Source organism: Triturus cristatus, chromosome 9, assembly GCF_964204655.1.
Source record: "Triturus cristatus chromosome 9, aTriCri1.1, whole genome shotgun sequence".
Taxonomy (NCBI): Eukaryota; Metazoa; Chordata; class Amphibia; order Caudata; family Salamandridae; genus Triturus; species Triturus cristatus.
Genome location: NC_140592.1, coordinates 7,227,781 through 7,255,489, shown reverse-complemented (window position 1 = coordinate 7,255,489; position 27,709 = coordinate 7,227,781). Strand labels below are relative to the sequence as shown.

Here is a 27,709-nt window from a genome sequence, read left to right as displayed (position 1 = left end):
TAGAAACATTTTGTGTTGAACTGAATAGCAAGTTGATAAATTCATGAACTACAGGCAAACCCACAATTAACTTTGTTGTTGTGAGCTTCGAAAGGAAAGGTATCAAAGACGAGTATAAAGTGAACGAGCGATCGGAGAGCCGGCTTGTTTGTGGACTGGGAACGCACTGTGATGTGGAGCTCTTTAAAGAGGCGCATCTTCAACTCTTCCCTAAGCTGGAGCAGCCTTGCGTCGGGCCGGATGGCTGTAGGGATGTTGTTGCATATTTGGGGCGCATCGATGGAAAATGAAAAGATCTGCTGCCTTGTGTGTTTTCTTTTTTTACACTTCTTAATCTCCAGTTTGATAGTTAGTGTCCTGGTTGCAGGTTTGCAGAGAACTAACAGACACGGCGAGCTTGTCTGCAGCATTAGCGTGGGTGCCGGTTGTGATGACTTGGTAAATGGCACAGCAGGTTTTGAAGATGCTGTGGGCTGGCACTTGGGGTCAATGGAGTTCCTTCAGGTTAGAGGTGATGTGAGCATATTGCTAAAGGCCCTGATTGAAATGTACTGCATAAAACCTGTCATTGGGGGGCATCAGCAGGTACACGAGAGCAGGGCTTACTTGAAAGGAGTTCAGGCATTTCAAAAGTGGGGCTAAAACTGCTTTCTAGGCCTGCTAAAATAATTGCAGAACATTACAAAATGTAGAGTGTTCTGCAGAATCTTATTGTCACAACCACTGGACAACCTAAGACCAGTTTCTTTCCATCCACTAGGTGAGGCCAGGTGTAACAAGTCAAAGCTGAACATGGCCTATAAAAACCCATCAGGCATGTTGGGTACCGGCACTAAGTACTGCTCCATACCCTGAACAGTCTTTAAAGTTTGAAAGCATGTATCCCCTCACGGAGGGGTTCAGCACCCTAGCCTGTTCTCTGGTTAACAAAGCCCTCTCAAGGAACAGCACCTTTACGCTTTTTAATTCTCGGGAGTCAGTGAACGGGATCTGAATGAATATCTTCTCCCTAGAGAAGCAAACGCTGCCTTCACGTAAGCTATCCAGAGGATTCGATGCACAAGGGCAAGAGACAGACCGCCCGAGAGAGTCAGTCAGTTAAGTTTTAGGTCCTTCCTGGTCCAGACCTTAACTTGGCAATGGAACGCGTGCACGTTTTCGGCTGAAAAGCTGAAGCGATTGCAAAAGGTCTTTTTGCCTATGCAGCGCATGCGCGAGACCTTAAAAGACATGTTCAATAAATCAATCAATCAATCAATCAGCGCACTACTCACCCATTAGGGTCTCAAGGTGCGGGGTGGGAGGGGCTGGAGGGGTGCCCAGCTCCAGTGGGGCATTTGAAGAGCCAGGTCTTGAGGTCTTTCCTGAATTGGTTCAGTGTTGGGCTTCGCCGGAGGTGAAGGGGCAGATCGTTCCAGGTCTTGTTCATGTTCAGGAGATTGTATCAGGGGTATCTCTCGTACCCCCTCCAGGATCAAGCTGGATCAAACACACTCACGGTCATAACGCTGAAGTATGTTTTAAGGAAAGTCAACAAGGAGAATACGGGGGCACAAGGAGGGAACTATCAGTTCCGACACACATGCTCCTTAAATGTGATATAAACCACAAAGGTGTGCCGTTCCTCATCAAAGCAGGAAAGAAGAGAGGAAAGCGTTCGGTCAGAGAGGGGGCTGATCAACTGGATCGGGGGATCTGATTGATCAGAAGAAAGACCCCTCTCACACCCGTGTGGGTGTCATGGTTCATCATAGGGTGCTCCTCGTCGGGCCGGCGCTGCAGTGCCCGATGGGGCTCTTAACCGGAGATCTTTAAAGTAGGATGCTGTGATGAAGACTGCTATTGAGGGGGTAGTTGGTGTATGGTGGTGAAGTGGGTGATGAAAAATGTCTGGGGGGTACCTAATGAGGTTTAAAATATCGGTCCTCTTGACATGCGTAAAAACAAACAGTGGCTGCCCTGGGAACTAAGACCCTTGACAGCTCAAGCAATAATATGAATTAGGGTCAAACATGTTTCTTGCCATACGTGGTCCAACAGGATCTTAGGCAATTCGTCAGGACCAGGATGTAAAACCTGCCCCTACATCTGATTGGGAATCAAGATGTGCGTTACTGTAGGTACCCAATTGTGCCAACTATACCTTCCTCGGTACAGAACACCAATAATTCGACCCCATTAGAGTTAAGCGTTTGCCCCTTAGGATTGGGCAGAGGACTGTGCTATGCTGCGGAGAAAGAAATAGTCCTCGCGGAAAAGTGCTTCCCTACTCTGCTGGCAGATCTCCAAAGCATGATACCCGTCTGGGTGTGTGAGGGCTATTGCTTCCAATCAATTGGACCCCCCAATCAGCCCCCTTTCTGACTGACAGCTTCGCTCTCTTCTTTCTTCTTGCTTTGATGAGGTACGGCACACCTTTGTGGTTTATGTTAAAGAAACTGATATCAATGAAATGTTAGTGTTTCTATATATTATTCTACATTATTTTGCCATTTCTCAACCAGATACAATGTATAACCCAAAACCATCCCCATTTCATTGTCTTTTTTATTTCATTTAGTTTATTTAGAGAGTTTTATATAGCGCTGGTAGGACTCGTGGGTATCAGAGCACTTTACAACATGTACACAGGCAATAAGAAAAACAGGCAGACAAAACAAATGGACAGCCGTTCGGAAGGCAGGTAATGGAGTCGAGAGTTTCTTGATTGTAGCCACGGTGTATTGTTCAGAAGGTTAAAGGTGCCGAGCGAGGAGGAGATCCTTCAGGTTTCTCTTGAAGGTCGCGAAGGAGGGGTTGATTCTGATATCTGCTGGTAGGGAGTTCCAGATTTTGGGGGCAGTGCCCGAGAAGGAGCAGGCCAGGGCTTTTTGTTTATGCCTCTTGGGGGAATGAGCAGTAGGTTGTTGGTGCTCCTCGGGTTTCATGCCTGGCTTGGCTGCCAGGTAGACTGGTTTACCAGTGTGAAGGGCTTTGTGGGTGAGACAGGCAGTTTTGAACTGGCAGTGAGCGTCAATTGGGAGCCACATGAGATATTTCCAGGAAGGGGAGATCTGATTGTGCCGTTTAGCTCCGGTGACAATCTTTGCTGCTGCATTGAGAGTTGTTCTCACGGGGGCTAGGGGGGATTTTGTTGTGCCTGTGAGGGTAGCGTTCCTGTAGTCTAGTCTGGATAGATCCAAGGCTTGTGTTGCTGTTTTGAGATCATTAGGATGGAGGAAGGGCTTGATTTTGTTTAGTAGTTTTAATTTGTAGTGGGCACTCCTTACGGTAGTCCTAATTTGTGTGCTCATGTTCAGGTTAGAGTCCAGTATGATTCCCAGCGATTTAGCGGAGCCGGCCAGGGTAAGGTCGTAATCTAGGGAGGTCATAAGCTTTATCCATTCTTAGTCCTGGTGGGTTTGTCCTTTGCTTGAGAGGAGAAGAATTTCCATCTTATCTTGGTTGAGTTTTAAGTGGTTGTGTGATAGCCAGTTTTGGATTTTTGTTAGAGTATCGTTTAGACGGCGTATGTCTTCTGGGGAGGATACTTCCAGGCAGAGCTGGATGTCGCCTGCATAGAGGTGGAAGGGGATGTTTTCCTGTTTGATTAAAGTGTTGAGGTGCTCCATGTAGATATTGAAGAGAGTAGGTGAGAGGGCTGAGCCCTGGGGAACACCTCTGGTTATAGCAGAGGTATCTGAGGTGGTGCTGTTTATTTTGATTTGTTGAGAGCGGTTGTGAAAAAACAGAAGTGAACCATTTCAGAACCATACCATCTGCTCAAATCCGTTCTTTAAGGGTGTTAAGAAGAAGTTCATGGTCTACTGTGTCGGAGGCCGCAGATAGGTCTAGGAGGATGAGCAGGCAGCAACTGCCTGCATCCATATATTTGTGGATATTATCTGCTAAATTTAGTAAGGCTGTTTCTGGGCTACAGCACTTTCTGAAGCCTGTTTGGTGAGAATCCAGGAGATCGTTCGTGTCGATGTGCTGGTTGAGTTGAAGTAGGACACATTTTTCGAGGATTTTGGCCAGGAAGGGCAGGTTTGAGATTGGCCTGAAATTGTTGAGGTCCTCCGGGTCTGATCCCGTTTTTTTTAGCAGTGGAGAGGCTTGGCAGTTCGGCATGGCCCCCCGTGCTTAGGGAGCTGTTTATTATCACCGTCCAGAGGGGGTAAAGATGTGATTGAGATTAGTTGCCACGGAGGCCGGAAGGGGATCTGTGAAGTGGGAGGAGGGCTTAGAATTCGCAATAAGTTTAGAGATGGCCATTTCTGTGAGTGGGTTAAATGCTTTCCAGCAATTGGGGGTAGAGGGGATCCTAGGATTTCGTTCCCCTCTTTTGTCTCAGGGTGGGGGATCGGGAGTCAGGGGAGAGCATTCTATCTGTGATGTGGAGGGTGATTACGGTAGATGCTTGTGTGAGGCTTTCAAGAGAGGGCGTTCTTCGGAGCCCTGGGGGTCTTTATCGGGAGGTTTTGACGTTTGGTTTTTTATGATGTTAGAGAGAGCTTTCGGACGATTTATAGCATTGTCGAGGGCGCTGCAGATAAAGGTTGCTTTTCTTTGCAGATGTGATTTTTATATATTCTGCGGTCTGCTCTGAGTTGGTGAAGGTGAATTAAGGAAGGGTTTGCTTGCCAGAGTCTTTCTGCAGCTCTGAGTTGCCTTCTTTCAGTGTTGAGGTCTTTGTTAGACAAGGATCTCGAAGGGGTGTCTCTAATCCTTTTTAGTTTCAGAGAGGATACTTGTTCTAGGACGGCTGACATCGTAGAGTTAAAGTGGGTTTTGAGGTCATTCGTTGAGAGGTTGTCTGTCTTTGGGGGAAGGCTAGAGATTATTTTTTCTTTCATATCAGCTAGGGGAACCTGGCGTAAGTTTCTGGACCACTGGAGGGTTTTCTTAGTATGGATGGGGTAAGGCTCTTCCAGGTTTAAGTGGAACAGGATGATGCGGTGGTCCAACCAGTCGACTGGGAGGATGTTGTTGATGGTTATCGCCTTCTCCTGGGCTATAGTGGCGTCAAGGGTTGAGCCTCTGTTATGGGTTTGTTCTTTGCAGTGTTGAAAAAGGTTGTACTCAAGTAAGAGTTTGTTTAAGGATTGGATTAGTGTGTTTTTCTCATCATTCCAATGGAGGTTGAAGTCACCCAGGATTATGATGTTGGCATTTGAGAGTGAGCAGTGAGTTACAAGGTCAGATAGGGCGTTCGTGGAAGGGATGAGTGTTGCCAGGAGGGTGATAGAGGAGCTAGCAATGAGTTGTTTTAATATTTTTCAGCCGTATAGTAGTGCTAAGATATTCAAAAGTGCTATAAGTGGAGGAGACAGTTTCCACCATCTTGATGGTATTTTTGTAGAAAATGCTAAGCCATCGCCATGATGATCCATTCTGTTGTTCTTGAGGATTGAGAACCCAGGAGGAACTAGTAGGTCGAGGATCGGGTAGGATGATTCATTAAGCCAAGTTTCTGTGATGAATGCAATATCGATGTCATGGTTAAGGATGGCTTCCGCCAGTTCGGTTGCATGCTTGGAGGCAGATTTTATGATGGTGGAGATTCCGTGTAGTGGACGTCGGAGGTAGCCAAGCCATTTGCTGTGCTAATGGTCAGTGGTTTAATTCGATGGAGTTGGTTAGAAGATTCAGGCGTCTTTATTCACCTTTTAATCCCAAGCTCTGATGATGAGCATCGTCGTCACTCATCAGTGTATCACGCGAGAAAGGATCAACGTTAGTCAGTAAGATCTGCTCTGCGGCCAATGGTTGGGGTAGATCACTACAAGGGTTTTAAGTAAGAGTGGAGGAAGAACTCAGCCTTTCCTCAGGTTCTTCCCAAATATAACTGTGTGCCCTACACTGTAGTTTTTTTATAATCTCAGATGTGTCCCTTGCTCGAAGCTGTGGACGCTCATTCGTAGCACGTGGTGATGAAGTCAATCAAATCAGCAGACACCGCCCCCTTCTGAAGGAGCCAGAATATCCAGTCAGCCACTGGGCAGAAGACATTGCTTTATTTTTAGAGGGAGTCTTATTTCATTTATATCTACTCATCTTTGTAAACAGTCCAAAAACACAGGGATATTCAATCACCATAAATGTCTCTGTCACCTTGAGAAGGATTCGTGTAGAACAGCATGAGCAGATGTTTGCCTTTTCCTATGTATCAGACAACCTTGCTTTCGGGCTCTTACACAAGCAAATCATTTCTTGAAATTGTTACGTTGCAAAGATGTGGCACCAATCATCGACAGGTATGCGTGACTCCTCTCTGTTGCAAACTGTAGTTCTGTTTCCCTGCACTTACACTCTGGTGGTGAGCGACTGGTGCACAAACAACAAGCGGGTTGCAAAGTTGTGAAGGAGGAAGCTGGTATTTTGCCACAGTAGAGCTGGCTATGAAGGGAGGGTGCTGTTCAGTCATGCTTCAAAAGTTGCAGGATTGTGTACAAAACAAAAGGTGTACAGTGAGATTCGATGGAAGGTGTCCTCTTTGCAGCACCACGGGCAACAGGATGTGGGAGCACACCGCTGACCTCTCAGGCAAGGTTCGCCCCTGGGATTCTGGGTAATGCAGCCTCTTGTAGATCGCTCCGATATTTTCGAGTGTTTCACCAAGGTTGGTGCAGATAGTGCTGATCTCTAGTCACGTGTTTCTGGTTTATTAACCATCATCAATAGAGAATACAGTCTTGTATTTTGGGGTTTGCTGAGTAGGCTGCCAAAAAGTTTATCAGGTCCGGCACCTCTCACTGGCGCGCAGGTGCTTCATCCATGACTCACAGGAGTACTTTAAATAGACAACAGGATGTGGGAGCACACCGCTGACCTCTCAGGCAAGGTTCGCCGCTGGCATTCTGGGTAATGCAGCCTCTTGTAGATCGCTCCGATATTTTCGAGTGTTTCGCCAAGGTTGGCGCAGGTAGTGCTGATTTCTAGACACGTGTTTCTGGTTCCGAGAAGACTTTGGCAGCCTGCTCAGCAACCCCAAATATTTTCATGCCTAATCTCTACTGATGATGGATAATAATCCAGAAACACGTGTTTAGAGATGGCCAGCATTGATCTGCACCAACCTGGTGAAATACTCGAAAGAACTTTTGTGCAAGTGCACACGCTTGATGAACTGCATCCACCATAATGCTTAGGGGCGAACCCGCTCGGAGGTGAAGAAGTGTGATCCCACATTTGTTTCCTCTTTGCAGCACCAACCTGGAGACCAAGGAGCTGAGGGGGTTCCTTATCAGTCATGGGCGAGGTTTTCAGCCGCTTTTGAGGTGGAGGAGAGAAGGTTGAGCCTGATCTGTGGCCAGGTGTTGTTGAGTCTTCTGTAGACATAGCTTCAAAAGTCCTTTTTGAATTTCTTGAGTTCCTCTCAGGCAAAGCCATGGCTTCTTGTGATGCGTTGTGACCACCTGAGATGTTGAATTGTCTGCGAAGAAGGGCAAATCATTGGTTATGATATCTTTGCGGGTGATGCACAGATTTTGAAAGTGCCACATTGTGGGAGAGGATGTTCTACAGGTCCACCAGGGTGGAAGAGAAGAAGTAATGCCCCATTGATCCTTTCATGTGTCGCGCAGCAGCAAAAGGGGCCCATGTGGAACAAGGGCCGGGTCGATAAGGTTGGTGAACTGTGCATTGCTGCCTACCAGGTGGGGTGGGACAGGGCTTGGAGGGTTCTTCTGAAGTGCAATTCATGAATATAGGATATTTTCTGAGAGGATGTGGTGGCTGGGACCAGCCCTTCCGGTTTGTCACCAGGATAAGAGCAGTGAAGTTGTCCTCGGATTTCAGAGGGAGAGTAATCTTACCCCAACCAGAGACAGACAGAATCCTGAAAGTGGAAGCGATAGGGTGAGTTAAAGCTGGCGTTTATTTAAAAAATAACATAAGTAACGCAGCGTATATTAAATTACCCAGGATCATGGAATGTCAATTCCAAGAAAAAAATGATCATCTTAGTAAGAAGACTTGGTGCAGATTTGGTACAGATTCCCTGTTGAAACGGTGAAACACAATAAGCAGTGAAAACTCAAGTGAGTAACATGTCCTCAGCTTGAACAGCGCAATGGATCTGGGAAGTCTAAACTTTTTTCAGGGTTTTTTTGAACAGATGTTCCAATTCGTGGCCTTCAAATGTATCGGAAGGAATTTAATCGCCGTTCAATCACCAATATTTTTGAAACTACGACTGATTACAATACACACTCTATTGATTATAGAAATTCACAGAAACTCCACTAAAGACCTTTTGTGTATTTATAAGTATACGTTATGTGAAGTGCACAACATGTGCTAGGTCTTGTCCAAAAGTTAACAAAACAGAATATTCAGAAAAATTCATGCACATTGGCTTAGATACCTGCGTACCTGCTATTTTTATTACTAGTATCATTGTACAACGAGTAAGCAAATGGCGCCCTTTCAATCCATTGTATGTAAATGTATGTCATGAATATTATTGATGGAAGTCCTGAATCTTGACTGGCTCTTGCTCTCAAGCATCGTCGATGAACCCTCGTGCCATGGAGGACACCCATGGGTTCATCGGGTGGGGGTCTGGTGCTGCTGTGGCTCCAGGTTGTGATGACGATTGCTGTCTCGTTCTTCATTGTGCAGGGCACGGTACAGATGGGATGCCTCATCGAACTGGACTACAGGACTAGTCAACTGGGCTGTGCCCGCTACTGCAACCAGACGATCACTGTGAGTACCTCGGGTGTTGGACAGTCAAAGAACTCATCATGATTCCCAAATGTGGGATGTGCACCTTTGCTGCGTCCCATCATATGCTGGAGGATGTAGAGTTAAGGACGGTGGAGACCCTCGAGTGTGGGATTACAAGAGAGCCTCTAGTGAGGCCACACACAAAGGGCGCGTACAGTAGACAAGGTCTGGTATTCATGATAGCCCCAAGTGTTCAGTCCATACGTTTTGGCCATCTTTACCTTGTTTTCTGTCTGCGCCGCTTCCCCGTCCCCAAAGTTGCATACCTGGGGCTCCACCTTTTTGGGTTGCGCGTGGATTCAGCAGGGAGTGGGAAGGCAAGAGTGGAGCGACAGCACACGATGAGCTATGTCTTCTCCCGCAGCAGATATTCTGTGGATTCATGTAATATGGCGATTTACACACCCCATTGAGCCAGGGTCCAGGAACCCTTTAATGGTAGTAAATACAAATAGTAGGTTGAAAGTGCCCGCTTAGTCGATTGATAGAGGACTCTGCCCTTCTCACTGCTTGCAGGCCACCGAGTTCAGATCTGACTCCCTTCTCTGGTTTTAGGGTCCTCGCTAGGCTGTCCTCTCATTTGGAGGTAGATCATATGAGTAGTTACTCTTTTTTAGATTGAGCCAACTAGACAGCCCAGACACTATCTGTTCCAAGACATATTGTGAGCTTACCAAGAACATACAAGGGCTTGGAGCCCGCCCTTTGCGTTCCATTGGTTATCTTTCCTGTCACTTTCATCTGCCTGATTCTCATTTATTTCTCAGCTTGCCAATCTTGTGTTTGTTCCTCCCTGTGAAGAAACGCCTCTTTATAATCTCTTTTGATTGGCTGGCTTCTGTGCTTCCACTGCTTGCTTTTCAAGTGCTACTTATTTTCTTTTGGATTAAGCATTCCATCGAAGCTCATGTGTTTCCACCTGTCTCCCTCGTGCACTTTCCTCCCTGCACTCCATGTTGCTCTAAGTTTTCCGTGTGCTTCTCCTCACCCCTCCATACTGCAGTCGTTCTAATACCCTCCGCCGTTGCTTTCTCCCCATCAGCTAAACATCGCTCTCCTTACCTGTTTGCTCCCCTCCACCTCTCCAGTTTGCTCTGTTTGCTTTGCCTACATTTCCCCCACCTGCACCCTCTGTGTTGCTTCTCCCCCCCTTGCTGTATTCACCCGCCAAAGCCTCCCCTAGCCTCTTTAAAGAAAAGTTGTTTCATGTTTTTTCCTTTTTAGTTACCCATCCGATCCAACTTGGATCAATAACTACAAAAAAACCACAAAGCGGCTGCTCCACCACGCATGCGTGCACTTTAATAATGAAGTGAACAGCTGCGTCAAAGGCTCTTTTTAAGTTCTTCAACTATTGGCAAAGGCAATAGCTTCTAAAGGAGAGGTTTGTTGGTTTTGCCAATGCTTATTATGTTAAGTTTCTTTCTTCTCTTTTCACTTTTTTTTTTCTTTACCTTCTTTAATAAAAGAGATAGGGAGGGAGGTTGTTTCCCTTTGAGTTCTGTGAATGTCCATGTGTGGGAGCAGGGGTCACCGGAGAAAATACACGCATTATGCAACTAACTGGCACAACATCATTTCAATTAAATTTCATTTTATTATTCCTGTTCATTCTATTAAAAAAAACAGCAGGTCCGGGTTTTAAAAAAAAAGTATTGTCAAACATGGTAAAAATAACAATAAACTTGGATAAAAGAAAGTGAAAATGTTCTGCCCTTCGTCACACAAACCCATGAAATTGCCACTTTTCAGCATTATTATTGTTTTACAGACGCAAGCCCCCGGGGGCATCATTTTTGCAGTGTCCCTGGCACACCTCAGATGATCTCAGATTATTATTGCTGCTTGTTCCTGCTCCCTGCACGCCAGTCGTGAACAGGACAGCAGCTGATTTTGCTGATGCTTCTCTCACCTTTGGGACCGATGCTTTACCAGTGGTTTTTACCGATGCTGCAAAGCATTGCTAAAGAGATCAAAGTAGCCAATGACGTGGCCGGCAGCTTCATTTGCAGCCCGCACACCACGCATGCCCATGCTGACAAAATGACATGGGTGCTTTTAAGGTCTCGGCTAGTGAAGGCTGCGCTTGCGCAGTCTCGCTTGCGAGATTTAATGACTTGGAGTAGTGGGGCTTCAACCCGCCCCTCTTCTCTCCTCTTCTCCATTGGCTGGCCTCTTAAATGCTGGTCAGCCATTGGAGAAGAGCTTTGTCTCTCCAAACAAGCCCCGTCTTTTTCGGATTCGTGGGCGTGTTTTTTCGATTCTTTCTCTCCTCTGGAATGTAACCATTCCAGCCAATGGTAAGACGAGAGAAAGAAAAACACGCCCCGAATCCGAAAATGCCGCTCCGTTTCTCCGAGGCATTTCTGCTTCACCTCGGAGATACATAGTTACAAAGTCGCGGGGTCCTGGGGTCGGTGTCAGCCATGCCATCCTGACACTCTTACGAAAGCTGAAAAGTGAATGTACTTAAAGAAGCATAGAACGCCTGTATCTGTTCCAGTGATACAATATGGTTTTTGTTGAATTAAAGTCGATCGCGTTATCAAAGATCCTCCATTTCTTAGCCTGACGATATTTATCCATCGAAAACAAATTCTCGATTGCCTTCCGCTTTTGGGTTGCCTTTACAACACAATGTATGTATATAGCATGGCCAATTTTAAGTGTAAAATCTGATAAAATGTGTTGTTTATAGTGTACTCCCTAAGGTCGGTGTCACAGAAACTACATTTCCCAGAATACATGTGTCCGAGAACACTCGTATGTTGGTGTTACTCTTAAAGACCCGGTGTTCTTAAAATGTATGGCGGCGAGACAAATGTTAGTCTTTGAGATACTTCCATCAGTTCACGTCGAACCCCTATAAACTGTACCCCCATCTAAGACATTTGCTTGCCTCTATGTTTGAAAAATAATTCTGCTCCACTTAAAGAGTGGTCAAACTTGAGTGGCGCCACATAAATTCGTATGACAATTGCGCAAAAGACAGATGGGCAATTAATCTCGCTTACAAAATCTCGAATACATACTTCACAGTTCCAAATTACTTCAACAATAAACCTCGTTCTCTGTAAACTATTTCTAGAAAACACCAGTACCCCCGTGTTTCCAACAGAGCCGCCTGATTAGGCGGGACCCGGTGCTTTCCACTGTGTTGGACCCGGCCTCGCAGAACGGCCCTCCGTGCACCCGCACCACCGAAACCTGGTACCTGCAGCCCCAACCACCCGGCCCAGCCGGTCCTTCCTACCAGAACACCCGCACCCGGCCCGGACATCCTCGTCCATGGCCTCTCTCCTTTCGGCCACCCCGGGCCCGCATGCCCACTTCATGCGTCAAGATGGCCGCCCGGCCCCAGCGCGACCCTGGCCTAGAGGCGCCACTCCGGCTGGAGGACATCACACTTCCAGGGGGATGAGAGAGGGAGGAGCAGTTTCTATCGCACCTCTGGACTCCCCTGGGACGATGGGTTTCGATCGGCCCTCCGGCCTCCCTGAGAGCTGGCTCCACGCCTGCTGGGTGTCTGGGACTCCTCCCGCCCCGGCCCTGAACGAGATCAAAAGACAATAGCAGGAAACCCCGGCAAGCGACCCCCAGGTGACAAGACCCCTGCCTCCACCGACCCCGGACATCAAAGAGGGGTCGACCTATAACAAGGGGTGCTCTGGGTCGGTCCGGCAGATTCGACGCTGGAACAACGTAAGCCTGCTGAGTGACTCGCGGCTCCTGGAAGATCGTAACACCTCTGAACTTGTGTCTAAGCCTGCTGAGTGACTCGCGGCTCCTGGAAGATCGTAACACCTCTGAACTTGTGTCTAAGCCTGCTGAGTGACTCGCGGCTCCTGGAAGATCGTAACACCTCTGAACTTGTGCCTAAGCCTGCTGAGTGACTCGCGGCTCCTGGAAGATCGTAACACCTCCGACTTTGCGCCTAAGCCTGCTGAGTGACTCGCGGCTCCTGGAAGATCGTAACATCTCCGAACTTGTGCCTAAGCCTGCTGAGAGACTCGCGGCTCCTTGAAGATCGTACACCTCTGAACCTGTACCTGAGCCCGCCGAGTGACTCGCGGCTCCCCCAGACTCTCACGGTCCCGCCGGACCCCGACTACGACCCCGTATCCCCTGGCTCGAGGATTGTGAGCTGTGCGCCGGATACGTCCCTGCTTGAACTTTTACCAAAGACTGTCCCGCTACCCCCCTACCTTTCCGAGACTCTTGAGCCTGTGCACATCTTGTACATATTTGCCGTGATAACCTACTTGATAAAGATTGTTTCTGAGAATAACCGGTGTGGTTACTCTGTGTCGTGTGGTGCCAGAAGTACGATCCTAGCTGCGAGATTCCTCCCCCTGGGGAGTCTCCCGCCAGTGCCCGGCTACGATACTTCGAGGGTGGGACTCAGGGTAGTCAGGACCCCCTTCCGGGCTCCTCTGAGGTCACCGTCTAACATTGGTGGCAAGCGACGGGATTCGGGCCCATCACCTAGAGATCGTACCGTGAACAACGGACGCACTACCGACAGGGATGGCAGAAGGAAGCGCCATGAGCCCCGCAGAAACCAACGCCAACAGGGTGTTCCAGGTGGAGCATCTAGAAGAATATACACACAAGGAGCTGAAGCAATTTTGCAAAGAACTTAAAATCGCTACCACTGGTCTCAACACGAAGGAAGATTTGCAGAAAGCACTGAAAACTTGGGTGGAGACCGGGGCCTCCCGCCCGGAAGGCACGGGGGAGCGCCCCGACGAAACCGAACCTCCCCAAAGTGAAAGCAGCAGCAATCAGGTGCGAGGAGGCGTACCAGACGGGGGCTTCTCCCCAGAAGAACTCGCGGACAGAGAGAGAAGCCGCAATCATGAACTAGAGCTGGCCAAACTCAAAATTGAGGGCGAATTGAAGTTAGCGGAAAAAAAGCTAGCGGTAGAACAAATGCGTGTACAAGGCGAACTGGAGGAGAAAAAGCTCCAACGGGAGCACGAAGGAAGGAAGCTCCAGCTGGAGCACGAACGCAGCTTAAAGGAACTCGAGCTCAAGGCCCGAAACGAGGAAGGGAGGCCCCCAAGTAACCAAGAGACGGCCTCCCCAGCGGAACAGAAGGTCCACATCCCGAAGGATGTGGTCAAGGAATATTATAAAAACGATGACATTCAGCAGTGGTTTCGGGCCTACGAGGTCGCCATGACCTCCCATCGGATCCCGCAGAAGGACTGGGGGGCGGGGCTGTGGGGGCGGTTTCTGAGCGAAGGAAGGGACACCCTGCGCGACCTACCCCTCTCCCTGCAGACCTCCTACAGCCACATGAAAGAGGCTCTACTCACAAGATACGGCCTCACCCCAGAAATGTACCGTCAACGGTTCCGGGACTGCAGGAAGATCCCGGGCACCACCTGGGTGGAATATGTAAACTTTTTCAGTCGGGCCTTCGATGGGTGGACCAAGGGCAGCAAGGTCACCACCCTGGCCGAACTCACTGATCTCATGTTGTGGGAACATCTAGCTGCGAACTGCTTCGTAGAACTACGTCAGCATCTGCTGGACAGTAAGCTCACAGATCCCCGGAAGCTGGCTGTGGAGGCCGACCGCTGGACCAACACCCGGGTCTCCCGGGGCATGGTAGGAGAGTACCCCCGAACCAGTCAGGGACCACCCCGCCAGAGAGGAGGAGGGAACCAGGGAGGGCCGAGAGAGTCCCAGCCTAGCCCCCCGAAGACACCACCTCCACCTTTCCCGGCGCCCCCTCCACCAGTAACCGGGCCCCCTGGGAAACGGGGACACCGGGTGACCGTCACATGTTTTCGCTGCCAGAAACCCGGGCACTACGCCAATGACCCAGAGTGCCCCATGGCCACCCAAGTCCCCCCGACGAGACAGATAGCCAACGTAGCCCTGGGGGAGGGGGTGGAGGAGGCCGAAGAGTGGGAACCCGCAGCAATGGCCCTAGTATCCCTGGGAGATAGGGAGATGATCCCTGGTAGCCTCCTCCCCTCCAACACCCAGAAGTATGGGCAGCTTGTCAAAATCAATGGCCACCAGGTAGAGGCCCTGCGAGACACCGGGGCCAGTATCACCGGTGTCCTCAGGCACCTAGTCCCCGAAGAGCAGATCCTCCCCAACGTCTTTTGCCCTGTAATATCCGCAGACAATAGAGAGAGCATGTGCCAGGTAGCCCTGGTGCCATTTGAGTGGGGAGGGGTGATAGGCAAACTCAAGGTGGCCGTAAGAACCTCCCAGCCGGTCGACTGCCTTTTAGGGAACGACCTAGAGAGTTCCCCATGGAAGCACGTAGAGCGTAAGGCCCACCTGGGAATGATGGGACTCCCCGAGTGGGTGTGCGCCACCACCCGATCTATGTCCGCCCGACTCACTCCCCAGAGGGAAGTCGAGAGCACCCCGATCGAAGAGATCAGAACAGTCCCCGCCGAGGGTCCTTCCGTCCCCCCATCAGAAGGGTCCGTCGCTAGCGATGAACCCACACCATCCGACCCTGACCCGGTCCCTGAGTTAGGCGATCTACCCGAGTTGGCCCAATGGCGCCACGAGGGCGGACCCACTCGGGAGGAGTTTTGCAGGGAGCAAGCCACTTGTCCTTCCCTGGTCGGGCTGCGGCGCCAAGCCGAGGGCCAAGCCGCAGGTGACCAGACCGGGACGCACCGAATCTATTGGGAGAATAGCATCCTGTACAGTGAGCAGAAGTCGGTGGAGCTGGGATCTGGACGGGTACTGGTGGTACCCCTCCGCTTCCGAGATTTCCTCCTGGGTTTAGCCCACGACGTCCCCCTCGCCGGTCACCTGGGACAGGACAAGACTTACAACCGTCTTGTGACCCATTTTTACTGGCCTAAGATGAGAGCAGCGGTAGAGGCCCATTGCAAGTCCTGCCCCACGTGCCAGGCTAGTGGAAAGAGTGGAGGGAAACTCAAGGCTCCCCTCCAACCCTTCCCGGTCGTCAGTACCCCCTTCGAACGAGTCGGGATCGACATCGTGGGACCACTGGACCCCCCCACCTCCCAAGGCCACCGTTTTATCTTGGTCCTAGTGGACCACGCCACCCGCTATCCGGAGGCTATCCCCCTGCGCACCATTACGGCCCCTGTGGTGGGCCGGGCCCTGATGGGGATCTTTTCCAGGGTGGGGTTTCCCTGCGAGGTCGTGAGCGATCGTGGCACTAATTTTATCTCAAGGTATATGACGTCCCTGTGGCAACAATGTGGGGTGTCCTATAAGTTCACCACCCCGTACCATCCCCAAGGAAACGGCCTAGTAGAAAGGTTTAATAGGACTTTGAAAGGGATGATCGCTGGCCTAGAAGAACCCCTCCGGTGGAAGTGGGACGTCCTGCTCCCTTGCCTATTGTTCGCGTATAGAGAGGTCCCCCAGAAGTCCCTAGGATTCAGCCCGTTCGAGTTACTCTATGGGCACCCCGTCCGAGGTCCCCTCAGTTTGGTAAAGGAAGAGTGGGAGGCGGCACCCCAGACCACCCCCCGAGATGTGTTCCAATACGTCTTGGCCCTCCGGAACCAGACCAGGAAGTTCCGAGAACTGGCCGAGGCCAACCTGGAGGCGAGTCAAGAAGAGATGAAACGCTGGTACGACCAGAATGCCACTCTGGTTGAGTTCCAGCCGGGCCAGCAGGTGTGGGTCATGGCCCCCGTGAAGCCTGGCGCCCTCCAGGACCGATGGACTGGGCCTTACAAGGTGGTTGAGCGAAAGAGTCCAGTTACGTACTTGGTGGACGTCCAGTCGCCCCGGGACCCCCTCCGGGTCCTGCATGTGAACCGACTCAAGCCTCACTTCGTGCGGACAGAACTGAGCCTCCTGCTGGCCACCGATGACGGGGCCGAAGATGAGTCGGATCCCCTCCCGGACCTCCTGTGTGTCAAGGAGCAGGATGGCTCCGTGGAGGGAGTGAACCTTTCCCCAGCCCTCACTGCCCAGCAACAAGCGGACTGCCGCCAGCTCCTAAGACAATTTGCCGACCTCTTCTCTCTGACCCCCCGGGTCACCAACTGGTGTGTTCATGACGTGGACACCGGGGACAGCCCGCCGGTGAGACACCGAGCCTACCGGGTTCCTGACCGGGTCCGGTCCTGCATTCAAGATGAAGTCTCGAAGATGCTGACCCTGGGGGTGATTGAGCCCTCTGACAGTCCCTGGGCCAGCCCCGTGGTCCTGGTCCCGAAGGCAGCGGCCCCCGGTGTCGCCCCCGAGCTCCGATTCTGCGTGGATTACCGGGGGCTCAATGACGTTACCCGAGCCGATGCCCACCCCATTCCACGAGCCGACGAACTCATTGACCGACTAGGGGCAGCCCGGTTCCTCAGCACATTCGACCTCACCTGCGGATACTGGCAGATTGCGCTCACCGAAGGGGCCAAGGAGCGGTCCGCTTTCTCCACCCCCGACGGGCACTACCGCTTCCGCGTGATGCCCTTCGGGATGAAAAATGCCCCGGCCACTTTCCAGCGACTGGTGAATAAGGTCCTGGCCGGGTTGGAACAGTTCAGCGCGGCATATCTAGACGATATCGCCGTCTTCAGTTCAGAGTGGAGTGGGCACCTCCAGCACCTCCGGAGGGTGCTAACCGCCCTGCGCCAGGCAGGCCTCACAGTAAAAGCTAGCAAGTGCCAGATCGGGCAAGGCTCCGTAGTCTACCTGGGGCACCGGGTCGGGAGCGGCCAGGTAGCCCCTCTACAGCCAAAGATCGACGCCATCCTGGCCTGGGAACCACCCATCACCCAGACGGAGGTCCGAGCCTTCCTGGGACTCACAGGATACTACCGACGCTTCATTCGGGGATATGGCAGCCTGGTCGGCCCTCTCACCGAACTCACATCTAAAAAACAGCCAAAGAAGGTGCAGTGGACGGCTGCCTGCCAGGAGGCTTTCGATGCTCTAAAAAAGGCCATGTGCACTGCTCCCGTCCTCCAGGCTCCCGACTATGCCAAGGAGTTCCTAGTCCAGACCGATGCCTCCGAACATGGCATTGGGGCCGTCCTGTCCCAAGTGAATGACCAAGGCCTAGACCAGCCCGTCGCCTTCCTCAGTCGGCGGCTGCTGCCCCGAGAGCAGAGGTGGAGCACCATAGAGCGCGAAGCCTTTGCCGTGGTCTGGGCACTCAAAAAGCTACGACCCTACCTGTTCGGCACGCATTTCAGAGTCCAAACTGACCATCGGCCCTTGCGGTGGCTCATGCAGATGCGAGGGGAAAACCCCAAGCTACTGCGGTGGTCAATCTCCCTCCAGGGGATGGATTTCACCGTAGAACACCGCCCTGGTACGGACCACGCCAACGCTGACGGCCTCTCCCGGTTCTTCCGCCTCAGCGAAGAGAACCCCCCAAGATGATGGGCAGTTCTCTCCGGCTTTCAGCTGGGGGGGACGCGTGTTGGACCCGGCCTCGCAGAACGGCCCTCCGTGCACCCGCACCACCGAAACCTGGTACCTGCAGCCCCAACCACCCGGCCCAGCCGGTCCTTCCTACCAGAACACCCGCACCCGGCCCGGACATCCTCGTCCATGGCCTCTCTCCTTTCGGCCACCCCGGGCCCGCATGCCCACTTCATGCGTCAAGATGGCCGCCCGGCCCCAGCGCGACCCTGGCCTAGAGGCGCCACTCCGGCTGGAGGACATCACACTTCCAGGGGGATGAGAGAGGGAGGAGCAGTTTCTATCGCACCTCTGGACTCCCCTGGGACGATGGGTTTCGATCGGCCCTCCGGCCTCCCTGAGAGCTGGCTCCACGCCTGCTGGGTGTCTGGGACTCCTCCCGCCCCGGCCCTGAACGAGATCAAAAGACAATAGCAGGAAACCCCGGCAAGCGACCCCCAGGTGACAAGACCCCTGCCTCCACCGACCCCGGACATCAAAGAGGGGTCGACCTATAACAAGGGGTGCTCTGGGTCGGTCCGGCAGATTCGACGCTGGAACAACGTAAGCCTGCTGAGTGACTCGCGGCTCCTGGAAGATCGTAACACCTCTGAACTTGTGTCTAAGCCTGCTGAGTGACTCGCGGCTCCTGGAAGATCGTAACACCTCTGAACTTGTGTCTAAGCCTGCTGAGTGACTCGCGGCTCCTGGAAGATCGTAACACCTCTGAACTTGTGCCTAAGCCTGCTGAGTGACTCGCGGCTCCTGGAAGATCGTAACACCTCCGACTTTGCGCCTAAGCCTGCTGAGTGACTCGCGGCTCCTGGAAGATCGTAACATCTCCGAACTTGTGCCTAAGCCTGCTGAGAGACTCGCGGCTCCTTGAAGATCGTACACCTCTGAACCTGTACCTGAGCCCGCCGAGTGACTCGCGGCTCCCCCAGACTCTCACGGTCCCGCCGGACCCCGACTACGACCCCGTATCCCCCGGCTCGAGGATTGTGAGCTGTGCGCCGGATACGTCCCTGCTTGAACTTTTACCAAAGACTGTCCCGCTACCCCCCTACCTTTCCGAGACTCTTGAGCCTGTGCACATCTTGTACATATTTGCCGTGATAACCTACTTGATAAAGATTGTTTCTGAGAATAACCGGTGTGGTTACTCTGTGTCGTGTGGTGCCAGAAGTACGATCCTAGCTGCGAGATTCCTCCCCCTGGGGAGTCTCCCGCCAGTGCCCGGCTACGATACTTCGAGGGTGGGACTCAGGGTAGTCAGGACCCCCTTCCGGGCTCCTCTGAGGTCACCGTCTAACACACTGCTGCCGGAAGTTCCGGGTGAGGATAGTGGCCATTTTGTTTATCACTCCTTTCAAGGGTACTATAGTGGGAAGTGCACCCGGTGTCCCTGCTCTCTGTGCAGTCATGTTTCCTCTGGCTAGAAGTGCTCTCTCGCTGTCTGGTAAGGACGGGTGACATTGCATGGACGCGTTCGCTGTGGTGCTTGAAGTCCAGACGGCCGCTGTTGTTTTTATCTCTTCCGACACGAGTGATATGCTTTCGGGGTTTCGCTTCTGTCAGTGCAACCTCACTCTCCGTGCTCTCAGTAGCCGAGTATACTTTATGCAAACACTTTAATGGGAGAGGAGGACATTTGCATAACTGCAGTTTTTAAATGCTGGATAACAAGTATTGTTTTATTCGCGTAGTAAAGATATGGTCCAAAGGCTATCCTGCTTCCTGTATAGAGCTGGTTTTTGTCCGACCACTAGACATAACTACAATCCCTTGCTGCACCAGCCGCTTGTAAAACTCTTGACATTTCTGATCTGCCTTTGTTCCGAAAAGATTAATTCTACGTTATTGTGATACTGAAAGGGCCTTCTATCCTGCATCTGTTAAAACCGGTAATGTCCTTTGCATGTCAGAGGTAAGTCGTGCCCTTGAGCATGAAGTTCACCTTACTAACGAAAAATGCAGGGTTTGTTAACTAGCACTCCAGGTCCTTAAGGGCCCCCGGGCAGGCTCCTGATTTCTATATTCAGACATTTGACAACATGTTGCTACTAATTTCTGATGTGGCCACCGCGGAGAAGTAACAATGACTGATATTTTTAATATAGCGATTTATAATACACTGCTGCCATGTGTAATCACTCCTTATCTCTGTTGCGTCCCCTATTTAATTGTAGTCTTTGTAGCGACACCTGAAGGATGCTATTCTGAGTCAAGTGTTTATCTCGCTTCACAATACCTATGGCTGAAGGAACAACGCCATTGCAACCCCTCATTTAAGATTCTGCAACTATAGAAGCTAATCCATCTTGCACCTACTTTGCCCTTGCCTAGAATTCATGTTGGCACGCAAACTATCCCTTAAACCAATTGTTGGAAGGCGGACCCCGAGGAGTCGGCGAGACCACCAAGGGGGGCCCTCACACTGTACGAAGTAGCCGAGCGCTGCCGAGAAGTCTCCTGAGAGATCCTTCTCCTATCACGTACTAGCCCAGTAACACCACCACACAGGACTCAAGGAGGTTGTCTCAAGACAAGCAATTCTTTATCAGCAATAAAAAGGTTACGAGGTCAATATTTACACGATGGGATCGCGGGATCCACCAAAAGTCTCAGTGTCTCTTTGGAAGGGTAGGGGTAGCGGGACAGTCTTTGGCAGGAGTGCGGTACGAGGGTACCTGGGGCCCAGTTCTTATCCTCAAGCTGGAGGGCCTCCGGATCTCGGAGGGGTCGAGCCGCGACGGCGTCAGCAGGGCTCTGGCGTACAGTTCGTGGAGAGCCGCGATCCAATCAGCAGGGCTCTCAAGATGGTTTCTGCTCAGCTCGAGCCGCGACGTCGTCAGCAGGGCTCCGAGGGAGGTTTCAGCGAGGTTGGGCCGCGACAGCGTCAGCAGGGCTCCGATGTTCCAGGTGGCTTCAAAGTGTTCACAAGAAGGAGCCGCGACGCAGTCAGCAGGGCTCGTGATGGTTCCGACAAGAGTTCTTCTCCGTAGGGTCAGCCGCGATTCAATCAGCAGGGCTCTCGACTCCGGGATACAACTGCCGATCGGTGGCGGGGTCGCCCCAGATATAGGTCTGGAGCCCTTTGATGTCCGGACCCAGGCGCCCGGTGGGGGCGGAGAGGCCGGGTGGAGGTGGCCAGACGCCCAGCAGGAGAGGCGCCAGGCCCAAGGGAGTTGCAGGGCGATCACACCTCGAGAGGGGAGGACAGTTGGGGGTCCCATCGATACTGTCCTCCGCCGGGGGCGATGAATGGTTCCTGCGGCACCCCCTGGCCAGTTCGTGGTGCCTCGATGTCGGGGCCTCGCTGGGGTCGAGGCCGGGTTGAGCGGGGTCGCGCTGGCTGGTGCACAGAGTCACGTGGGTGCCAACATGATGGCGGAGCCACGAGGGGTATGCGACCTCGTGCAGCTCAGGAGGAAGGGCCTCGGTGCAGTTCAGAAGGGTGGCCCGTGAAGGCCGCGGCGGGGAACGGGCACAATCCACGGGGGTAAGGACCATGCCACGAGGCCGGGTCCAACAGGCGTCCCCCCCCAGCCGAAGGCATGGAGAGTCACCCATCTCCTTGGGGATTCTCCTCGTCAAGGCGGAAGAAGCGGGACAGGCCGTCGGCGTTGGCGTGGTCATTGCCGGGCCGGTGTTCAACGTCAAAGTCCATCCCTTGTAGCGAGATGGACCACCGCAGCAGCTTGGGGTTCTCGCCCCGCATTTGCATTAACCACCGCAGGGGCCGGTGGTCGGTCTGGACCCGGAAGTGGGTACCGAAGAGGTAGGGCCGGAGTTTCTTAAGGGCCCACACCACAGCGAAGGCCTCACGCTCGATGGTGCTCCATCGTTGCTCCCGGGGCAGTAGCCGTCGGCTGATGAAGGCCACTGGTCGGTCGAGCCCCTCTTCATTGGCCTGAGACAGGACAGCCCCGACCCCATACTCGGAGGCGTCCGTCTGTACCACAAACTCCTTATTGTAGTCAGGGGCCTGTAGCACCGGGGCAGTACACATTGCGGTCTTTAGGGTGTCGAAGGCTGCTTGGCAGCGGGGTGTCCAGTGCACCTTCTTGGGCTGCTTTTTGGACGTTAGCTCTGTGAGGGGGCCAACAATGCTCCCATAGTCCCGGATAAACCGCCGGTAGTATCCAGTGAGACCCAGGAAGGCCCGGACAGCGGTCTGGGTAGTGGGGGGTTCCCAGGCCTGGATGGCATCTATTTTCGGTTGGAGAGGGGCCACCTGCCCGCTCCCCACTTGATGGCCCAGGTAGGTCACGGATCCGTGGCCGATCTGGCATTTGCTGGCCTTGATTGTGAGCCCGGCTCGCTGGAGGGCGGCCAGGACGGCTTTAAGGTGAAGGAGGTGCTCTGCCCAGTGGTTGCTGTACACGGCAATGTCATCTAGGTAGGCCGCGCTGAAGGCCTCAAGCCCGGCCAAAACCTTGTTCACCAGTCTTTGAAAAGTGGCCGGGGCGTTCTTCATTCCGAAGGGCATCACCCGAAAGTGGTAATGCCCATCCGGGGTCGAAAAGGCGGATCTTTCTTGGGCGCCGGGGGTGAGCTGGATCTGCCAGTACCCGGCGGTGAGGTCCAGCGTGCTCAAGTAGCGGGCGGCCCCTAAGCGGTCGATGAGTTCGTCGGCCCTGGGTATGGGGTGGGCGTCCGTCTTGGTCACAGCATTCAGGGCTCGGTAGTCCACGCAGAATCGCAACTCCGGGGGGTGGCCGGGAGCTGCGGCCTTTGGCACCAGGACGACAGGACTGGCCCACGGGCTGTCGGAGGGTTCGATGACCCCCAGGGCCAGCATCTTCGTTACTTCGGCCTGGATGCATGCCCGCACTCGGTCGGGTACCCGGTAGGCTCTGTGTCGCACGGGGGGGCTCTCCCCGGTGTCGACGTCGTGGACGCACCAGTGGGTCACCCCCGGGGTGAGGGAGAAGAGGGCTGCGTAGCCCTGCAGCAGTTGCTGGCAGTCGTGGCGCTGTTCCGGAGTCAGGGAAGAGGCGAGTTGGACACCCTCGATGGTTCCATCATGGACGTTGGACTGCAAGAGGTCGGGCAGGGGCTCGGAGTCGTCCTCGCCCCCCTCGTCGGTCGCCAGTAGCAGGCTCAGTTCGGTCCGGGCAAAGTGGGGTTTTAGCCTGTTTGCATATGGGACCCGGAGGGGGTTCCGGGGGGACTCCAGGTCGACCAGGTAGGTGACGGGACTTTTCTTCTCCACTACCTTGAAGGGCCCGGTCCACTTGTCCTGGAGGGCGCCGGGTTCAACCGGGGCCATGACCCATATCTTCTGACCTGGCTCGAATTCTATGGTAGAGGAGTTCCGATCGTACCACCGCTTCATGTCCTCTTGGCTGGCCTCGAGGTTGGCTTCGGCCATGGCTCGGAACTTGCGGGTCTGGTTTCGGAGGGTCAGGAGGTATCGGTAGACGTCAGGAGGGGCACCTTGGGGCTTCGTCTCCCAGCTCTCTTTGACCAGGCTGAGCGGTCCGCGGACTGGGTGTCCGTACAATAGTTCAAACGGGCTGAACCCCAGGGACTTCTGCGGGACCTCCCGATAGGCAAACAGGAGGCACGGCAGCAGGACATCCCATCTCCGCCTGAGGGGCTCTTCTAGCCCCTGGATCATTCCTTTTAATGTTCTGTTGAACCGCTCAACCAGTCCGTTCCCCTGAGGGTGATAGGGGGTCGTGAACTTGTATGTGACCCCGCACTGCTGCCACAGGGACCGCATGTATCTGGAAATAAAGTTCGTGCCTCTGTCGCTCACCACTTCGCGGGGAAATCCCACTCGGGAGAAGATCCCCATTAAGGCCCGGCCTACCACGGGGGCCGTTATAGTTCTTAGCGGGACCGCCTCCGGGTACCTGGTGGCGTGGTCCACGAGGACCAGGATGAAGCGGTGGCCCAGGGCGGTCTGGGGGTCCAGGGGCCCCACGATATCGATTTCGACCCGTTCGAACGGGGTGCTGACGGCTGGAAAGGGTTGGAGGGGGGCCTTGACCCGACCCCCCGTCTTCCCGCTGGCTTGGCAGGTCTGGCAGGACCGGCAGTGGTTGTCCACGTCTCTCCGCATCCGGGGCCAGTAGAAGTGGGTCACCAGATGGCTGTACGTTTTGTCTTGCCCCAAGTGTCCGGCGAGGGGCACATCATGTGCCAGGTTGAGCAGGAACTCCCGGAAGCGGAGGGGGACCACCAACACTCGGCTGGCCCCGAGTTCTGCCACTTTCTGCTCACTGTATAGCAGGCCCTCGGCCCAGTAGACCCAGTGGGTGCCGGTCTGGTCCCCGTTGGTTTGGGCGGACGCTTGCTGGTGGACCCCTTCGAGAGTGGGGCAGGACTGCTGCTCTTGTTGGAACTGCTCCCGGGTGGGGCCCCCTTCGTGTCGCCATTGTGTCAGCTCTGGTAGGGCGCACGGGGAAGCCATCTCTTCGGGGGAGGATTCACTAGGTCCAGGGTCGGTGTCCGCCTCCCCCTCGCTGCTGGCGGGAGGTGGTGCGAGCCCCTCGGGCTGGGCGGCCCCGGAGGCTGAGGATGAGCGGGGGGCCCGGGTGGTCATGGACCGGGTGATGGCACAGGCCCAGTCAGATAGTCCCAGCATTCGGAGGTGCTCTCGTCGCTCTACTTGAGCCCAGGGGGAACTCTCCAAGTCGTTCCCCAGGAGGCAGTCGACGGGGGCGTCGTCGCGTACCGTCACCTTCAGCAGGCCCGTCACCCCTCCCCACTCGAAGGGGACCAGGGCCATCTGGCACAGGCTTTCGCTGTTGTCGGCCGTCCGGACGGGACACAGCACATTCGGTAGGATCTGTTCGGGGGTCACCAGGTGGCAGCGGACAGCGGTGACACTAGCGCCGGTGTCACGAAGGGCTTCGGCCCGTTGTCCATTGACCGTGACCTGCTGCCAGTACTTCTGGGTGTTGCTGGGGATGGGGGTGCAGGGTACCATTTCTCGGCTACCCAGGCAGACCAGGGACATGGCTGCCGGCTCCCATTCAGTGGTTCCTCGGTCGAGGGTCTCCTCTTCCTCTTCTCTTTCTCCCAGGGCGGCGGCAGCCAGCTGTCGGGGCGGGGGCCCGCCGGCCCCGTTTCTTCGGTTCAGGGGGCAGACCGGATCGCTGGCATAGTGTCCGGTTTGTTGGCAGCCGTAGCACGTTACTGGTGGCCGTGGTCCGGGTCTGGCCGGGGGCGCCCCCCTTCGGGCCAGGCTCGGGGAGAGTTGTTGCTTCGGTGGCCCTCGAGGGGGGCTCCTGGGGGCCCCGGCGGGAGGGTCTCGGTTCCTGTTCGGCCCTCCCCCTCCACCGCGTTGGCGGGGGGGTCCGGTGGGGTTCCTCTGGTACTCCCCCATTGAGTTCCGGGGGACCCGGGAGTTGACCCATCGATCGGCCTCGACGGCGAGTTTTCGCGGGTCGGTCATTTTGCTGTCGAGGAGGTGCTGTCTCAGTTCCACGAAGCAATTGTTGGAGAGATGTTCCCACACGATGAGGTCGACCAGCTGCCCGTAGGTGGTTACTTTGCTACCTCTGATCCACCCTTCTAGGACCCGACTGAAAAAGTCCACATATTCCACCCAGGTGGTGCCCGGGATTTTCTTGCAGTCTCTGAACCGCTGGCGGTACATCTCTGCGGTTAGCCCGTAGCGGGTGAGCAGAGCCTCCTTCATGTGATCGTAGGAGGTCATCACCTCCTCCGGCAGCTGGAGCAGTGTGTCTCGACCCTCACTCAGGAACCGCCCCCACAGGCCCGCGCCCCAGTCTTTTCGGGGCACCCGATGAGAGGTCATGGCCACCTCGTAGGCCTTGAACCATTGTTGGATGTCGTCATTCTTGTAGTACTCCTTGACGACCTCTTTCGGGATATGTACCTTGGTTTCGGCAGGCGGTAGGGTGTCTCTAGTACTGGGGGCGTTGGTCCCTCCGTTCTTGGCCTTGATTTCGAGCTCCTTGAGGCTGCGCTCGTGCTCAAGGGTCAGTTTCTTTTCCTCCAACTCCCGGTGTCGCCTCTTCTCCTCTATCTCCTCTTGAAGCCGTAGCTGCTCTAGGGCCAGTTTCTTTTCCGCCAGCTGGAGTTCGCCATCCAAACGCAGTCGTGCGAGCTCTAGCTCGTGGTTCCGGAGCTTCTCACGCTCTCGCATTTCTTCTTCGGAGAGGCCGGTTTCCAGGCTCTTTCTTCCTCCGGTTGATATGGTCTCAGTCAGGGGCAGGGGACCTTCTTCCTGGGAGGGGCCTGCCCCGGCCTCCAGCCATGTCCTCAGAGCTTTCTGCATGTCCTCTTTGGTACTTAGGCCGGTGGTTGCAATGCCTTTGTCTTTGCAGAACTGTTTTAACTCTTTGTGCGTATATTCTTCCAGCCGTTCGGGCTGGAACTCCATTGTCGCGTTGTTTTCCTGGCTGCTCATGATTACTGTCCGTTTGGATGGGTAGCTAGTGGGTACTGGCTGGTACGTACTGCGTTCGGCTCGGATCCCGTCGCTGGCCACCAAATGTTGGAAGGCGGACCCCGAGGAGTCGGCGAGACCACCAAGGGGGGCCCTCACACTGTACGAAGTAGCCGAGCGCTGCCGAGAAGTCTCCTGAGAGATCCTTCTCCTATCACGTACTAGCCCAGTAACACCACCACACAGGACTCAAGGAGGTTGTCTCAAGACAAGCAATTCTTTATCAGCAATAAAAAGGTTACGAGGTCAATATTTACACGATGGGATCGCGGGATCCACCAAAAGTCTCAGTGTCTCTTTGGAAGGGTAGGGGTAGCGGGACAGTCTTTGGCAGGAGTGCGGTACGAGGGTACCTGGGGCCCAGTTCTTATCCTCAAGCTGGAGGGCCTCCGGATCTCGGAGGGGTCGAGCCGCGACGGCGTCAGCAGGGCTCTGGCGTACAGTTCGTGGAGAGCCGCGATCCAATCAGCAGGGCTCTCAAGATGGTTTCTGCTCAGCTCGAGCCGCGACGTCGTCAGCAGGGCTCCGAGGGAGGTTTCAGCGAGGTTGGGCCGCGACAGCGTCAGCAGGGCTCCGATGTTCCAGGTGGCTTCAAAGTGTTCACAAGAAGGAGCCGCGACGCAGTCAGCAGGGCTCGTGATGGTTCCGACAAGAGTTCTTCTCCGTAGGGTCAGCCGCGATTCAATCAGCAGGGCTCTCGACTCCGGGATACAACTGCCGATCGGTGGCGGGGTCGCCCCAGATATAGGTCTGGAGCCCTTTGATGTCCGGACCCAGGCGCCCGGTGGGGGCGGAGAGGCCGGGTGGAGGTGGCCAGACGCCCAGCAGGAGAGGCGCCAGGCCCAAGGGAGTTGCAGGGCGATCACACCTCGAGAGGGGAGGACAGTTGGGGTCGGGGGCGATGAATGGTTCCTGCGGCCCCCCCTGGCCAGTTCGTGGTGCCTCGATGTCGGGGCCTCGCTGGGGTCGAGGCCGGGTTGAGCGGGGTCACGCTGGCTGGTGCACAGAGTCACGTGGGTGCCAACAAGATGGCGGAGCCACGAGGGGTATGCGACCTCGTGCAGCTCAGGAGGAAGGGCCTCGGTGCAGTTCAGAAGGGTGGCCCGTGAAGGCCGGGGCGGGGAACGGGCACAATCCACGGGGGTAAGGACCATGCCACGAGGCCGGGTCCAACACCAATCTTTCTAAAAAAATTAA

General features: G+C 54.1%; 1 protein-coding gene across 1 annotated transcript in view; it reads left to right on the top strand.

Annotated features, from left to right (window-relative positions):
• The window catches only part of STAB1 (stabilin 1), a 1,212,756-nt gene that overhangs the window by 467,050 nt on the left and 717,997 nt on the right, over nucleotides 1-27,709 (top strand). The window contains exon 21 of the mRNA XM_085624210.1: nucleotides 8,605-8,691. Coding sequence (XP_085480336.1) covers nucleotides 8,605-8,691 — 87 coding nt within the window. The remainder of the gene's footprint in view (nucleotides 1-8,604; nucleotides 8,692-27,709) is intronic.